Source organism: Rhamphochromis sp. 'chilingali' (genome assembly GCF_963969265.1).
Source record: "Rhamphochromis sp. 'chilingali' genome assembly, chromosome: 12".
Lineage (NCBI taxonomy): Eukaryota > Metazoa > Chordata > Actinopteri > Cichliformes > Cichlidae > Rhamphochromis > Rhamphochromis sp. 'chilingali'.
In genome coordinates, this window is record NC_137939.1 from 20,534,796 (window position 1) to 20,551,395 (window position 16,600).

The 16,600-nt window shown below is 41.4% G+C and overlaps 1 protein-coding gene across 2 annotated transcripts in view; it reads left to right on the forward strand.

Annotated features, from left to right (window-relative positions):
* Positions 1-16,600, forward strand: part of magixb (MAGI family member, X-linked b) — a 51,594-nt gene that overhangs the window by 23,958 nt on the left and 11,036 nt on the right. For both annotated transcript variants that reach the window (XM_080898370.1, XM_080898369.1), the window contains exons 5-12: positions 2,271-2,435; positions 4,572-4,770; positions 6,279-6,349; positions 7,369-7,530; positions 9,058-9,571; positions 10,606-11,152; positions 11,356-11,419; positions 12,478-12,864. In XM_080898370.1, coding sequence (XP_080754496.1) covers positions 2,271-2,435; positions 4,572-4,770; positions 6,279-6,349; positions 7,369-7,530; positions 9,058-9,571; positions 10,606-11,152; positions 11,356-11,419; positions 12,478-12,864 — 2,109 coding nt within the window. The remainder of the gene's footprint in view (positions 1-2,270; positions 2,436-4,571; positions 4,771-6,278; positions 6,350-7,368; positions 7,531-9,057; positions 9,572-10,605; positions 11,153-11,355; positions 11,420-12,477; positions 12,865-16,600) is intronic.

Below are 16,600 nucleotides of genomic sequence, written 5' to 3' on the forward strand. Positions count from 1 at the left end.
AATGACGAATACATGTACAGATTCACGCATGTTTCATCTGAGCCTTCGTCTGGAAATGGTCCCTCTCCTTTGGAAGACTTTCTGGTGTGGGTCCAGTGCCAAAAACCGTGCACCCCAGGAAGCCTAATCATTTTCAGACCTGTGTTGTTAACTTCCTGCCTGATGTAGACTCTGGAAAAGATCTTCCTCACCCACCTGGTGAGCACAATACTTGACCCTCTACAGTTTGCCTACTGTCCTGGGTGGTGAAGGTCATCACTGACTTTGTCATCTGGTGTGAATTCAACCACCTGCATATCAACACCAGTAAGATGGAGGAGATGGTAGTTGTGTTCCAGAGAAAACCAACTCCTGGGTGTTCACCTTAACAGTAAACTGGACTGGTCAGAAAACACTCATGCTCTACACAAGAAGGACCAAAGTCGGCTCCATCTGCCCGGCAGGCTGAGTACTTTGGGGTGTGCAGGTCTTTACTGAGGACCTTTTATGACACAGTGATGGTCTCTGCAATCTTTTATGCAGTAGTCTGCCGGGGAGATGGCAGCATGGAAAGGGGCCGGAGCCAACTAAATAGACAGGTGAAGAGGGCCAGCTCTGTCCTGGCCAGTCCACTCGACTTTATAGAGGAGGTGGGTGAGTGGAGGATGCTATCCAAGCTAACGTCCATTATGGACAATACCTCATATCCCCTGAGCAGCTTGTTTAGCTGTTCCAGCCATGTTGTAGGACGGAGCACTCATCCCGACAGTAGTCAGGCTGGGCAAAACACACATACAATAGATACCTGCTAAAATATATGTGTAGGTATAATCACTCCCACTGCTCTTTGTGTGCAAATGAAAAAATCTCAAAGTGTATTTTACTGTATTTACCAACCACTTATAAATAGTACAAATTACTCTTGTATATATTTTTTACTTTTTTATTTTGTACAATATTTTTTCTTATTTATTTATTATTTATTTTTCTAAAATATCTCTAATTCACATTTTCATGTAACATGTGAATTTCCCCAGTGTGGGGTTAATCAAGTCTATGTCTATGTCTAAAACCACAATTTTGTACCAGTGCAGGAGTCAAAGAAGGCAGACAGGCAGGTAGTGAAACAAAGGTAACTTTAATCAGACTAAAAGAAGAAGCATCAAAAGGTGCCGCACAAGTGAAAGCTGCATGAATCCAAAAAAGGAAACAACGTGACCAGAGATCAAGTAAAAGAGCCAAAAGTTAAACAGTTAACAGAAAAAAACACCATGAGACAACTTGTCATCTTTACATTTTACCTTCTGTCCATGTTGCACAACTGAGATTTTTCTTGTAAATTTATAGGTGCTCTGATTTGTTGCTTAAGTTCTGTTTTTTTGACATGAGCCTATTTCCATTCTTTATGCTTAGCTCAGCTAAATGTCTCCTGGCTCACATTAAGTGTGCATTTATCAAACCCATGTCATATCGGTCTTCACATTTACTTCTCAGCAAGAAAACACTGGAAGACTTTTGTCACCCTCTTCCCTTATTGTGCCTCTAACAGTGGCGATGTGTAAGGTAAATACAAGGAGGCTTCAAAGGCTAATTCTTGGTGCTTATTCATGAAAGCTGGTGATACTCAGCTTGTATCTTCCCCACAGACTCCTCCTTTTGTAAGGGTCAGAGTGCTGCCTCTGATTAAAAAGCCTCCATACATTAACATCCATAATTTATAAGAGTTTAATGGGAGCAATAAATGCCATCCTCACCTGCCTTGCATGTGACATTGACGGACATATTGCTACAGCAAAGCAGTCTGGAGTGTCGGCAGCGTTGTTCGTCCAATCGCCTGCAGAAAGCGCAGTAAACAGTGACGGCTGGTGACCTTGCTGCTGAGTTCACTAATCTAATGTTTCCCTCAGCCCATTTGGATCTCCACGAGCCGAATGGAGGGGTGGAGGTAATTTCATTTCTGCTTTAGGAGCTGGAGCAGATGGCTCATTCTAAGAATGTAGTTTATGATCTCAGGGGATACATAACAAAGGTGTGTACATGCATATGTCGTATGAGGTATATATGTGCATAATCGTGCAATTTATTTATCTCATGAATTCATATCATGTTTGAACTGTTCATATAGGCTTTGTGAAATTAATGATCTTCAAATTAATGCCAGTGGATTTGAATGGGCCCATAATGTACATTAATCCCAATATCTCAGTTTATTTCATTATAACATTTAACTTTTTCATTGCATCTCAATTGATTAAGAAAGGGTGTCTCTCTTCTGCTTTTCTCCATCGCAGGGAATTACTACGGCACACCTCGGCCCGTTCACGTTAGTGCAGAGAGCCCCCCCATCACCTACCAGGAACACCGCAACCTGCTCAGAAACTTCCGCACACGCAGCAAATCGCTCAGCAACTTGGAAAAGGCTGCACCAGAAGGCATACACAACGAGGGAGACTCGGGCAAGTGTCGCTGAGCTAAACTATGGCCGGTGCTGGCAGAGCAATAAATGTTCGTCTGCATCTAAGTAATCATAAATGAAGCATTGAAGTTATCAGTTATATTGAGTTATTTATATAGCATATCAGCAGTGGGAAAATGTATCTTCTCAGAACTGCAAAGTATTCAGCAGCTTAATACTGCGTCGTCTCTCTATCAATAGCTCCAGTCTCCAATGCCCAAATTAATCAATCATTAGCATGATTAGTATGCTCTAAAATCTCAGTTGGGCTGTGGCCTCATCGATTGCTGGATCACCTCCAAGGGAAGGTCAAGCAGGCAAAGAGGGAAGCAGACAAGTGTGCACACACAGAGGTGAGGGACGAAAACTAGCAAATCATGCGACAAGAAAGCAGCATTGTTCGACTCGAGTCATTGGGCTCCCCAAACATACGGTCATTGTAGGTTTTTGTGGCAGTTGTGACCAAAATACTATCTCGTTTAAAGAGAAGGCTTAAAAGGCTCATTAATCACCAGTGAGAGAAAAGACTAATGCAAAGAGCTTACTTTCAAAAACATATTTAAATAAAAGCATCATCAGCGAAATGCACTTAAAGTAGAAGCAGCTTGTTACTAATAATGCTTCGACTTGTGAGGTACTCCTTTTTTTTTTGAGTCCTAGTGCAGATATCCTTTACCTGGGACTCAGTGTGGGTATTAGATCATAAAAATACAAGAATATTTATTCAGTTGTTATGAAGATGCCTCCAAATTTGTAGTGGTTAACACATTTGCTTGGAAAATAAAAGGGCACTGGTTCGAGTCCAGATGGGGACGCAAATTCTCTTTGGTTTTCTGCCAAATCAAAAACATCTGGAGCTACCTGCTGTGGCGACCCCTTGTGGCGAGAGAACATTTGGAAGTAGTTCTCATTCAGACCATGGGTGATTTTTCATATGGACCTACATTTACTGAGCCAACCTGGGAGGCACGAAGAGCCCGAACACTCAGAGGTTTCTGTGCTCTATTATATATTCCAGAGAGACTAGAATAGCTTCCAAAAAAGTCTAGGAATAATGAGAAATAAATGTAAATGACCATAAAGACACGCAGTGACCATAAGAGATGCAAAATAACCACAAGTTGAAGCAAAAATGTGCAAAAGCTTTGCAAGATACAGCGATCAAGACAGGAAATGATCACATATACAGATATTTTTGTGCTTTCATGATTAAAAGGAAATGACAAGGGCCTCCAGCCATACACCTTCAAATGATAACAAGCTACAAAGAGTAAAAAATATAAATTATAAACAATATTACCCTTTGAATTGTGGTGAATAAGCGTGAGTGAAATACAAATACTGCAAAATTATATACTTGAATAGACTGCAGGCACAAAGAAGTGAAGGCAACATGAAACTAGTACACAGGAGCTGAACAGAAGGTGAGTGTAAGATTAAATATTAGAGAAAGGGAGCACGGCAGCAGCGTAGGGGGTGGAGGTGGCAGGTAGGGTGGCTGAGTGTTAAGAAGGGTGAAGGCAGGGAGCCAGAATGGGACAGAAGATAAGAGAGAGGCAGGCAGTGTGGGAGGTGAGAAAATCAGGCAGACAGCTATCCAGAAACGTGCTCCAAGCAGTCAGGTATTGCAGCAGGCAGTCCGGACCGGTGCAGGATGCAGGCAGGTTGGAGTTTGAGAGAGCCGTCCAACACCCTGACCTCTGCTGAGTCATCTTTTGAAGTGACGATGCGTGGGTGGATGGGTCCAGCATCACTTGTCGCATGCAGCAGGACTCCCAGTGTTAGGGCTGACGTCTCTTAAATCCATGCTGGAGCTCAGAACTGAAGGACAGCTACAAGGACAGCTAGGAAAGAAAATATGCTTATTTTTCATCTACTGCTAGTGTGGCATGCATAGTCACATATTCTTCCTCCTTAGAGAAAGGACAAAGACAGCTGAGATGCTGACCTCAGGTCTTTTTGCCTGACAGCCCCCAGTGGAAATGCCAGAATAAGGTCATTACAGCTTGCAGGAGAAACTTTTTACCTGCCACATCCGTTCAATAATATATCAGTGTTAAGTATTTCTTCTCTGTCATAAAAAAAAAAATCCTGCATGTGCACGTGACAATAAAAGTGATTCTGACTGTAATTACAGGAGGCTCTGCGGGTGTTAGCAGCAGCATCCCTCTTGGTCACCGGTCTCCCGGTCGCACACGAGCATCCAGTAGCGGAGGCGATGGTCACGTCATAGAAAACGGCATCATCAGCAGCAGGAGTGGTGCCAGAGTGAGAGGCGTGATGCCCGATCACTGGGAGCAGGCCTTCAGTGACCCAGGAGAGTCAGTTTACATAGAGTAAGTGTTGCCATAAATCTATTAAATGAATAGTCCAACATTTCAGGGAACAGGCTTATTCACGTTCTGAGATTTAACTTCTATTCACATGGGATTATTATTCAAAGGGGATCTTGTGATTTAGAAATTACCCGCCCCCCATGTCTGTATTTTGTGCAGCACGTTCGCACAGGATCAGTGAAGTCTGTGTTTTACTTGAATTTACTGACATCTGTGGTCAGCAGCTACAGGACTAAGATTAATAATAATAGGCTGCCACATAATAACAGCCAAGTCTGTTGAAAGACAGCAAAATGTTCATTACCGATTCCTGTCATTGCGGTTATCCATCTCATCATCATCCTTGTTCTTCTGCAAGAGGATATAAAATTTCTATCGGTCTTTATGCTGTATAGTGACACTAACCCTCCTTAATTTGTAACAGTCACAACTCTGACAGCAGAGATGCACAAGCAAGGTGTGGAGAACAGAAAAGTCTTTCCAAATAGGCAGAAGTTAAAGATAATTTCATACAAATAAAATATAAATAACACCACAGCACCTCTGGGATTCACCATAAAAAGGTTATCTGTGGTACAAATATTAACTTTTCAAATTATGGATCCTGTAGATTTGTATGAGATTTTGATCTCAGACTTCTTGAGCAATTATTACAAATGACTAGAGGTCTTCAGATAATAAGTCCTGTGTGAATAAGGCTTTAGACAAGAAGATCAATAACACCATTCTATCTGCCAGCTTATTATGAAGCTAAAGCCAGGAAATACAGAACAACAGCAAGGCTGGCTTCTTTTTTTAAACCCCAGCAATAGCTGGGTTGCATGCACTTACCAGCTTAACATGGACGAACCCCACCCATCTACTCCTAATCCGAACCTAATCACTGACGTAGAAATATTTAATTAATTCAACATGTACGTTATTTTTATTAATGAGATTTACTGTCTGGCTGTATTTCCTTGCTGGTCTTCTCTATGATAATTCTTTTGATTCTTGGACTCTGTTACAGTGGCTTTTGCACAATTCCTAATTCAGATCAATCAAGTCATTCTCTATTCGATTATTGATTGGCTGCCCCTCGTAAAAAGATCTGAACAATAGGAGGTCAAGGCTTCCATATTCACAGCAAAAATGCTGCACCTGAGATAACAATAGAAGAGATATCTACTCTTATAAATAGACTAAAGTTTTTTAAAATAAATATATTATGCATATTTTTAATATATGCACATTAAAAATATGCATTTAAAAAAGTCAGAAACCTGAGTCTGTCTGTCTATCATTTTCATTTCATTCTAAAAAGTGAATATGTGATTTTCTCAATTTGCTCAATGCCTCCTTTTAGCACGCTGGAAAAAGATGGCAGAGAAAGTTGCATTGTTTGCAGAGGCAGGCGTATATTGTTCAACAAAAGTCTAATAAATTCCAGCACTGTCATATTGTATCCAATGCTGTTATGTTTCTAAAGAGGGTGGCTTTCATTTCTTTTCCAACTTTGTCTCTCCAAGACGCAACCCAAAGAGGACCAGCTGGCAGAGTCATCGAGCCTCAAGCAGGGAAAACCTCTACAAAAACGACTGTGAGCGTCTTTCGTTTGCATTCGTCTCTTTCTCTCTACGTTTCACTCGAATTCCGTGTAATTATTAAAACACTGGCAAGCGATTTAACTGTTGAACAGTCTAAATGAAGCTATATATTTGTCAAAAAGGGAAGAAACAGACACAGCCAGCTTGTTAGAGCCAAATGAGATGGAATGAGCTTTTAGCTGAACTGAGACGTGTAAGTGATTAAGGCCTAAAGCTCAGAGCTGCTGGCGAAGAGCCAGACTCGCTGCTGGGACTGGCAGGGTTGACACGTGTATGACATGTGACTGGCAACTTGATTTCATGATTTGGCCACATCATTTGTTGTTTAGAGGCGTAATCTAGTTGCAGATGGCTGTTTGTCATGATTGGAAACGCTCTGTTGCCACACTGTGACTTGACAAAGTGCAGTACACTTTTCTCACCAGCAGAAGGTGATATAATATTCATTATGATCAGAGGTACCTGATAGGATTTCTGCACAATCTGGTACAAACATTTACATGTTTACAGCTGGAAATGATTGCTGCTTCTGTCCCCACAATTAGGGCAGGATTGAATTAAGAACAAACATGAAAGGAAAGGCGCAGTCTGTAATAGCACAGATTTCTTGATGCAACAGTAAATAGTAAATAAAGACCTGGATTACTGTAGAGAGCTGGGTCGACCTAATGGATTATGTTTCCATTTTAAGGTGGTCGTCTGTAATGGATTCTGCTTTTAATGCAATCGTCCAACCATATGCTTTGGTTTGTGTAGCATTTTGTTAAAAGCCCATCTGCTGATTGGTTTGCAGTGTTACAGCTCTCTCTCTTTTGCCTTATTCGTAAGACCTGTCAGTTCTAAGCACTGAATTGTATGTAAACATGCAGGACGGTGTTCAGTCTCTTCTATGATTCCACCCTGTTGGCATATTTTTTAATTTCTTTCCTTAAGGACTATTATGACTTTTTCTTGGAGGTAAGCATCGTTATTAACCCATCCTCTCTTTTCCGCCTTTATCGCTAACTCGCAGGGTTCACGGACGAGCCTGGGGACCTCAGGGGTTTCCCTGTGCACACACACTTGATCAAAGGCCCCAGAGGGTTTGGTTTCAATATTGTGGGGGGAAGCAGGCCGAGAGAGTTTCTGCAGGTGTACAGTGTGACAGAAAGTGGACCCTCCACTCTTAAGACAGGTAAAAGATTATATGTATCATGGTCATGACTGCTACAGTTTTGCAGTTGGTAGTGTGTAAGTGTCTTTTTCTTATTTTTGTTCTTTCTGTCAGAATTTCTGTGGGTTTCACTATAAAATATTCCACAGAAAGTGAGTGATCAGTTCTTAATCTTCAGGGCTAGCACACTCTAATCTGGCCGTCATGTATAAACACCACTGCACATGCTGGTTGCAGACACACTCATGCAAATGCACTAGGCATGGTATTTGCACTCTAGAAAGCCGGGGCACAGGCTGTCTCTGCAGGGACTGATCTAGTTCATATCTGTTAATAGGCTGGTTTAGGAGGATTATGTGGTCGGATTAGTCTACACACATACAAAATACACAGTGTGTATTCCATTTACAAACGCTCCACACTTAAGCATATGAAACTAGTAAGAAGGGTTAACCCTTACATACTGCTCGGGTCAAATTTGACCCATTCTGACATTTTTCAGCTGCAAAAATAACCTAAATTTTGCTTAGTTAGACTGCAATATGAATATTTTTATACTGTTGTACGGGTGATAAAAATTTTTGTACACTGCGGTTGTTTGGTGTCACATTTAACCCATAACTACTGATAAAGATTTTTAGATTTAAAGATTTTTAGGTCCAGCAGTGTCGGTCAAATCAAGTAAAATGGTGGTTTGAAGGAATCGTGACAGACATGTCATGTCTGCGTGTATTTTTCACGGGACAGTGGTGACAGAGTTCATCAGCACACTGTCATGAGAACTGCCTGTGTTCACATGCATTCACCCAGCGTCCCGCAGGGACACAAAACCGCTGGTCCTTGCAGGGTCACGGGAGAATCTCAAAAGAGCGTAATAGTAAAACAGTGTAGATATGATCATATATGGTCCGCATAAGGAACAGAGGTCATACAGAGGTCAGAAGGTGCCTTGAGAGATGGTGCCTTGACACAGACACGGGATGTGAAACAGTGTGGTTGTAGTGGGATGAGCCGCACTGTTGCCTCACATCAAGATGGTTCATGGTTTAATTCTGTGCAGAGTTTGCATGTTTAATCCACTCCAGAGTACTTGCAGTGGGTTTTCTCCACACATTTTGAGTTAACTGGTGATTGAAGTGCATAGAAAACAGTTATTGTGTGACTTGTAGTTCAAAGGGCTTTGAGGAGTCAGTAAAACTAGAAAAGTGCCAAATAAATATGAGTACATTAGCTATGTGTGTTTGTGCTTTGCATCTGCAAGCACAAACACACACAATTTCAGAAAACAATGCAACAATCAACAAATTATAATCTGTTAGTTTTGAATTATTTGAGATTAAAACAGATCAAAAGAGTGCTTTGAATGCACAGACTAGTTGATAATAAGCAATTTTCTAATTAATATTGAATTAACATTTGGATGGTAGTTTGGTAGATGGATTTTTCAAAAAATATAACAGAAGTGAGAACAGAAAGAATCTGTTGTTAAGTTAAGAAATTTGTGATAATTATTTTTGTATCCCTGTCCTTTTGTTTGTGGTTTATTAGCGGACATCCTGGTGTACATCAATGACGTCTGTGTGTTGGGAATGTCTCACAAAGAGGTTGTAGAGATGCTCAAGGTGGTGTCTGTAGGCCACAGCGTGGATGTAGAAGTTAGAAGAGGGTATCCAATGCTCTACAACCCGGATGGTTATCCAAAGCACTCGAGGTTACTGGACAGTGTGGACCCCATCCTACCACCCACCACCACCCAACCTCAATCTCTTCACCAACTACCTCGCCTACCAGCACCCTCACCCCACACGCAGCACTTTAATGGGGTTCACGGTGATGGGAGGTACATGGAGCCTGGCGTGACTCTGGACACAAATGGAAATGCCATGTCTGTCACCTCCAGACACCTGCCCCCTTACAGACGCTCCAGTGTGAGCAATGCCGTCTCTTCGTCCCCTGTTCGCCCACCTCGCTCCCACAGAAGTTTAGCCAGGCTGCAGTCACTCGACCCAACAATGGCAAGCCAAAGTGACAGTGAAGTTGTTTCTGCGATTGGTTCACACAGGTAATAACTTAAATGCAAAAATAAATGCATACCTAGAGATATTAAATGATTAATTCTCTTTTAATTTGTGTAATTTGAGTATAATTTGATCTATCTATGAGCTCATTGGGGAAGTCCTTCCAGTTTTTCTTGTAGCCCCTTGGGAAATTTAACTGTCCACCGCTGTGTGGGCGTAGCTAGCTCAGCAAGTTCACCATCAGTCTGGAGTCAAGGTGCCAACCATAAATCAAATTTTCCCCTTTATGATTCATGGAGTACAGTTTTATGGGTTATCTTGACATATACGCCTACAGGCCACTTTATTAGATACACATGTTCAACTGGCCATTATCTGATCAGCAAATAAGCGCATTTAGGCATATAGACATGGCCAAGAATACCTGTTTAAACTGACACCGTGATTCAGAATGGAAAGGTGATTTAAGTGACTTTGAACATGGCATGGCTATTTATGCCAGACGGGCTTGTCTGAGTATTTCAGAAACTGCTAATCTACACACAACCATCGGTTGGGGTTACAGAGAATACTCTGAGAAAAAAAAAGAAAGGAAAATATCCGTTGTCCCAGTAGTTCTCTGGGAGAAAATGCCTTGTTGACTTGAGAGGAGAATGGCCACACTGCAACAGTAACTCAAATAACCAATTATTACAATCAAAGTATGCAGAAGAGCATCTCTGAACCCACAGTATGTCAAACCTTGAAATAGATGACAACCACATGGGGTTCCTACCAGCTAAAAACAGGATACTGAGGCTATAATTAGCCTCAGTGCAACAAAATTTTCAGTGATCAGTCAGGTAATCATCTTGCCAGTCGAAAAAAGGAAGCATTTTAGATCAAGCTTCACTGCGATTTGCGGAGTTGTTAATCTATCTGCCATGTTGTGATGAGCGAAAATTGGATTTCAGAGATGGACATTATTTCTAAAAACTAAATGGCAGATACTGCATCCCTACATGTTTTAGTATGATACTGTCTCTGAACACAGAGGCATTTAGTATTGATTTTAACTCTCCTTTCTCTTCTTCATCAGGGCATCAATGATCCGTAATCACAACAATAACTCACTCGCGACACCTCGTCATCCTTTACTTTATGGAACATCCAAGTCGTCTGAGAGTGACCTGTCCACCCTGTCGGGGTCCCGGCTACCCCTGCCTCAGTCCCCAGGAAGGCCCTCCTCTTCCCCTGGTGGTCCCCACAGCACTCATCCCCACCTATTCAGACCACAGACCTCCCATCTCAGACCTCCAACCCCAGACAGCCCGCAACACCGTGGCTTTAATGGTTTCCAGGGCAACACCAGCCCCACTGCAAGTCCCAGCAGCATGTCCTCACCTGGGGCAATGAGTGTAGGCAGTGGACTTGGAGCTTTCAGTGGAGGGGAGCTGGTGCCAGTGGCCTTGGGCCAGACTGAAGGAGACAGAGGCCTGGGCTTCAGCATGACGGCTGGCGGTCCAGGAGGCACTATTGCTTTAGTAAATCGAGTTTGGGACAGGAAGCAGTGCAACTCCCTGCAGCCAGGGGACGCTGTTGTCAAAATCAACGGAGCTGACGTCCAGAGCCTTAGCTTTACACAGGTAAAGGAGAAAAAGTGGAAAGAAAACCAGGGAGATGAAACATAAACCGATGAAGATAATACAGTGCGTAAAAAGAGTGGTTTCCAACATTTTAGCTTATTTTTTCCTCACACCCCTTAAGTTTGAATCATCAGAAATGACTTTGCATGATTAAAAATTTTGAAACAATTTCAGAACTTAATACTTTTAATGTTTGTTCTCAGGTACAAACAATTATCCAGGAGCACGCCAAACGGGGAGAAGTCATCTTACTGGTTTACAGAGGAGGTAAATAATTCACAATCATTTGATATTCAGTGATTTTTTTTTAATAAGGTTGAGCTCTCCTGCAACCCTGACTTGCATAAGAACTAGAACCAAAAAACTGCTTTGCCAGCTTAGTAATGTGCATACATAATGTGCATGTTCGTTGCAGTAGAATAAAAGATGGGAACTTTTTAAAGTTCCACCTTTGCATCTGACCAACCAATTAAAATGTTTGTTGGTTTTGTGGAATTCAGATTGAGCAGCTGTTGTTCTGATGTTTACTTTGCAATCTGCTCTATCAGCGGTTCTCAGCCTCTCCCTCCTGACATTCCTCTGTAGCTCTGTCAGGTCTCAAGAACGTTCATTTTTACCACCTGGCATGTTCAAAAGTTTTACTTTAACTCACCATTTATGATTTATAGTTATAAGACAGTTGTCTTATAACTATAAATTCCACTTGTCCTGTTAATATCTGCTTTAACCATTTATGCATTCACTTTTTCCGTCCATTTTCACTGCTTACCCAAATTTTCTGTTCAGACCTGCAGGTAGACTCGGTTTTTTAGATTAGATCATTTCCCCACAATAGTTGTTTCATTCTTTTTCCAATACCCTACATACTGTTGAAATGAAATAACTCAATTGTACCAGTGGAATAGTTGGGAATAATTGCCTCTCTACTGGCAAATTAGCTGCCTATTTGCTAACAGACATGATGAACATGAATGACACGATCATTTGTCAGGAACAAGCTTATTTTGAAGTCATACTGACGAGGAAATTATTTGCTGATTAATGTGTAGATTTTCCTTTATTCCCTAAAATGCCTACTCAGCAGCGATGCTACTCTGTAACATTTGCTGCATCACATTGAGCATAACGGTGGTGTTTCAGTGCACTTTGCTGGACAAACTATCCTCTAGGGCTATTAAAAAATTTTAAAAAGCCCCTTTTTTGTTATATGTGGTGTCTCCAGTAATTAATAAAATAAGAAGCTCTACTTTTTAGTGAATCGTTAACAAAATGTATTCTCTTTGTTTTTATTTGTTTCGGTTTTATTCTCTCACTCTCCTTATCAGGAGTCTATCATTCAGCTGTCTCCCCTGGAACTATCCGGAGACTCCCTCCACCTCTGCTCCGTCCCCCTCCTCCACCTGACAATTCCTCTGTGCTCCCAGAAGCACTGCAAGTGCCCCGGACCTCTGTCGGCACACCTCCCTCTCCAGCACGTTCCTCACTAATCCAGAGCACGAGTTTCTTGGAGTCCATTCCAGTAACCCTCACTATGGAGCCCAAAGACTGGATTAACACGGGCCTGGAGGATGAAGCTGCCGGCGTTCCAGTGCTGGAGAAGCAGAGCGGTGAACGAACTCGGCGGCATCGAGGAATTGAAGTGGAGCTGAGGAGAAAGCCAGGAGAAGGCTTTGGCTTTGTGATTGCCTCACAGGACGTGGAGAATGGGAAAGGTAAGATTCAACTTGTGACTTATCATGACACTTTCATCAGGTTAAATCTTTTAGAGATAGTAAAGCTTTTAACTTGTTTTGATGAGCGACACAGTATTTTTTTAAATCCAAAGAAACAGAATTGGATGGACATTATGCAACATTAGTTGAACTTTTCTGGCTGGGTAAAGCGATTTGGTGAGATGCCCACTAAAACGGGTCTCATTTGGACGCCCTTGTGGACAGGAAGACCATTAGGTAATTACAGATTAAAAAGTGGTCACCGTGGCCACATGCCACTGGATGAGTCATGATGCACAATGAACCTTTCTCTTTTAAAGGCTTCCAGGTTGGTTTTATTTGGGTTGTAAAGAAAACTGGTTTTGACCTCCTCTATTTTCAAGTGACTGCTTCATCATGAAGTGCACTTTTGGCTTGGAAGCAGGAAGTTGCTTACCATTTGTCAGGTGCACAGCTGTGCTTTAGATTCATTCACTCATTTGGGTTTTTTATTTTAAATGTTTAAATGTTTATCTAGGGTTCTGGGCTAGCAACTCATTATTCCCGTTGCAGGACCACCCTAAGGCATAGCCTAATTTATCCTTTCTTTCATACTATTTGACAAAATGAACTCAATATTTTTATTTTTTTATTTTGTGAGAGTTGAAACAAGTAATTGTATATAATCTTAAATGTTTCAATCTACTATCCCATCTCACACTGGACTCCTTGGACAGGTTGTTTCTTGCACTTTCTTGGACTGTGGGATGAATTTACCAGAGAAGGAATCACATTCCTTTTATTTATTGGAAAGTGCATGTCCTGTTTATTTATTTATTTTAATTGGAAACTATCTTGTATAGATTTGTAGGCATAAACCCCCTCAGCCAGTCAACAAAAATTTAAAAAATATAGACAACCATACAGCTAACTCACAAAAGCCTGTTGTACAGGCCTGAACATAACCACTGTGTGGTAACATAAACAGCAAGGAAGGTGAGAAGTGGACAGCATCAGCATACTAGTCAAGTTTCTTTTAAGTGTACTTTATTTCTGGCATCTCCATTCTACCATAAAACAACCATCCTGGGGCCCGTTCTTCGTACGTCGCTCACTACATCCAAGATCAAATGACACATCCAAGATCAAACCATCGCGCTAACCGTGAGCTCGCTAATCCGGTTCTCCGAACACACCTTCCGTTGACGATTAGTACAGCTGGACGCAGTAATGTGACATCACTGGGTGTCGTAAAAGGGGCTACGCATCGATAGTAGAAACATTGATCGGCAACCCTCTGATTGGTCGGCGAAAATGTCGAAGGAGTGCGCTCGGCTCGGTATTTTTCGGCAGCAGAGCAAGAACTCTTGAGTGAGGGATTTCAGGAGTTTCAGAGTTTAATCAGAACGCAAGGGAACACTGCAAAGGCTGCAAAAGCAAGGAGAGAGGGCTGGCAGAAAGTTGCTGACAAATTAAACTCGTAAGTAATTTAATAATAATAATAATAATATATTGGATTTATATAGCGCTTTTCAAGGCACCCAAAGCGCTTTACAATGCCACTATTCATTCACTCTCACATTCACACACTGGTGGAGGCAGCTACGGTTGTAGCCACAGCTGCCCTGGGGCAGACTGACAGAAGCCAGGCTGCCATATCGCGCCATCGGCCCCTCTGGCCAACACCAGTAGGCGGTAGGGTAGATTTATTATATTACACTATATTATCCAATATTATATTACATTATATTATTATATTATATCCTCTTTCACATTAGAGCCATAACAGGACCCACTAGAACATGGGAACAAGTAAAAGTGAAATATAAGAATATTCTATAGAATGATAATATTTATCACTTATATTGCTTTTCGTCTCTTGGAAAGAGACCCTGAAATAATCTGTTTGTTTGTTTATAACAGCAACCAAGAAAAGGGCAGAGCAAAAAAAGACAGGTGGTGGTCCTGCACCCCCTCGTCAACAAGTTGGTTAAGTAAATAATACCCTCACGGGAAAATCGATATCTCTCAATGAGCACACTGTCGCGCTGAGCTAAAGGATCCTGTCTGTCCCGCAATATACGCTGAATTCTGAGGACTCTCCTTATCAATCTTGCACCTTCCGCAATGGGTTGCTCGCGTAAACGGACAGGACATGGCTGCGACAGGCTTCCCAAATCCACCTTGGCTTTTATAGCCGTGGTCTCTCATCTTGATTACACGAAGTAATTTACAATTACTACTCTGAAATATGAATTACATCTGTAATAATCACATACATGTAATAGAATGTTAATAGTACATTTCCCTTTTTTAGGAAATGACCTGTATGTATCTGTGTGACATCAATAAAAGGATCAAGTGCTGCATTATCTTCAGTTACATTGATGTTATTTATTTATCGCTGTTGCTTTCGTATAAATGAAGCGGACATACCTGCGTGGCCGCGATCTAATCCTGTTTACATAAAGTAAACCTGCTCCCGAGCAGGTTTACGCTTACGGCTCTGTTGCTATGACAGCAAGTCCCGGATGAGCTTCGGGGAACCGAACGATCCAAGATCACGCGAAATCGTCAACAATCTAATCCAGCTAACTTACTTAGCGAGGTACGAAGAACAGGCCCCTGGTAGGCAAAAATCCCATTTGCTGTATATAGGACTTTACACACACCTGAACCTCATTAGTCTCTACCATTGAGAAAAAAATAGGTCAGACCGAACAATACGAGTCTAAACAAAGAACAGGAATAAGATTACGCATGAAACTGACAAACTCATTTACTCTGCTAAATGGTTTGAAAAGTAAAACACTGCATACAGTACAACTCAAAAGGCTACTTTAAAGAAAATAAACAATGCTATACAAATTAAAAAACCTTCACTTGGTTACACCCAGTGATCCAATCAATGACCTCGTGACCCTATATAAACAGGAAGTACTGGGGCGGCCCTTCCCACACACCTGGTTTAAATATAGGACCTGAATAAATGGACAAACATGGTAAGTATAACCAAAGCAACATAAAAAAAACATCATTTACCAGACATTTGCCTGTGAACAGGAGAAAATTCAAATGACCTGATGGTTAATAGTATTTGCTTTAAAAAACATGGATGCATGCATGGATGTGATGGATGTAACTACTGCTACCACAAACAAACCCGGGATAGTATGTTAAGCAAAGTTACACTAGCAATGTCTAAATTAAAGCATTATGGTTGACTGTAAAATAACAAGGAATAAATTATCAATGTGGTTAAGGGACAAGTGGTAAATGAGTTCATGCCTGACCACTTTGTCACAGGGAAATGTAATTTTAGAAAAGAAATGGTCGTGTAGTTTACATAATGTCATACAGCAAAGCAAGCGAGTGAAACAGGTTGCACAGAAAAATGTAATAATTTCATGTCCATTTTGAGGACAAACTATACTTTTACAAAACAGAGATTGCATTCTTGCAGATGAAATTGTTTAAGTTGTTAAGCTGGCATATCACAGCTAGAGCTGCATGGGCCAAAATTAATTGAGTCTAACCTGGTTTGCCAGCCACAGATTTTTTCTACAGGCCTCGAGTTTGACACATGTGCTGTTAGCTGACCGTGCAAACCACCAGCATACAGTGCATTTTATATTGTTAATGGATCGTATCCTTTTATCCTCTAAAAAATACTGTAAGTTCAAACTGCTTGAACTGCTTTGCTAAAAGATCACAAAGTTTATGTGGCAGCCCCATCTTTCATTCATTTCCAAAAATG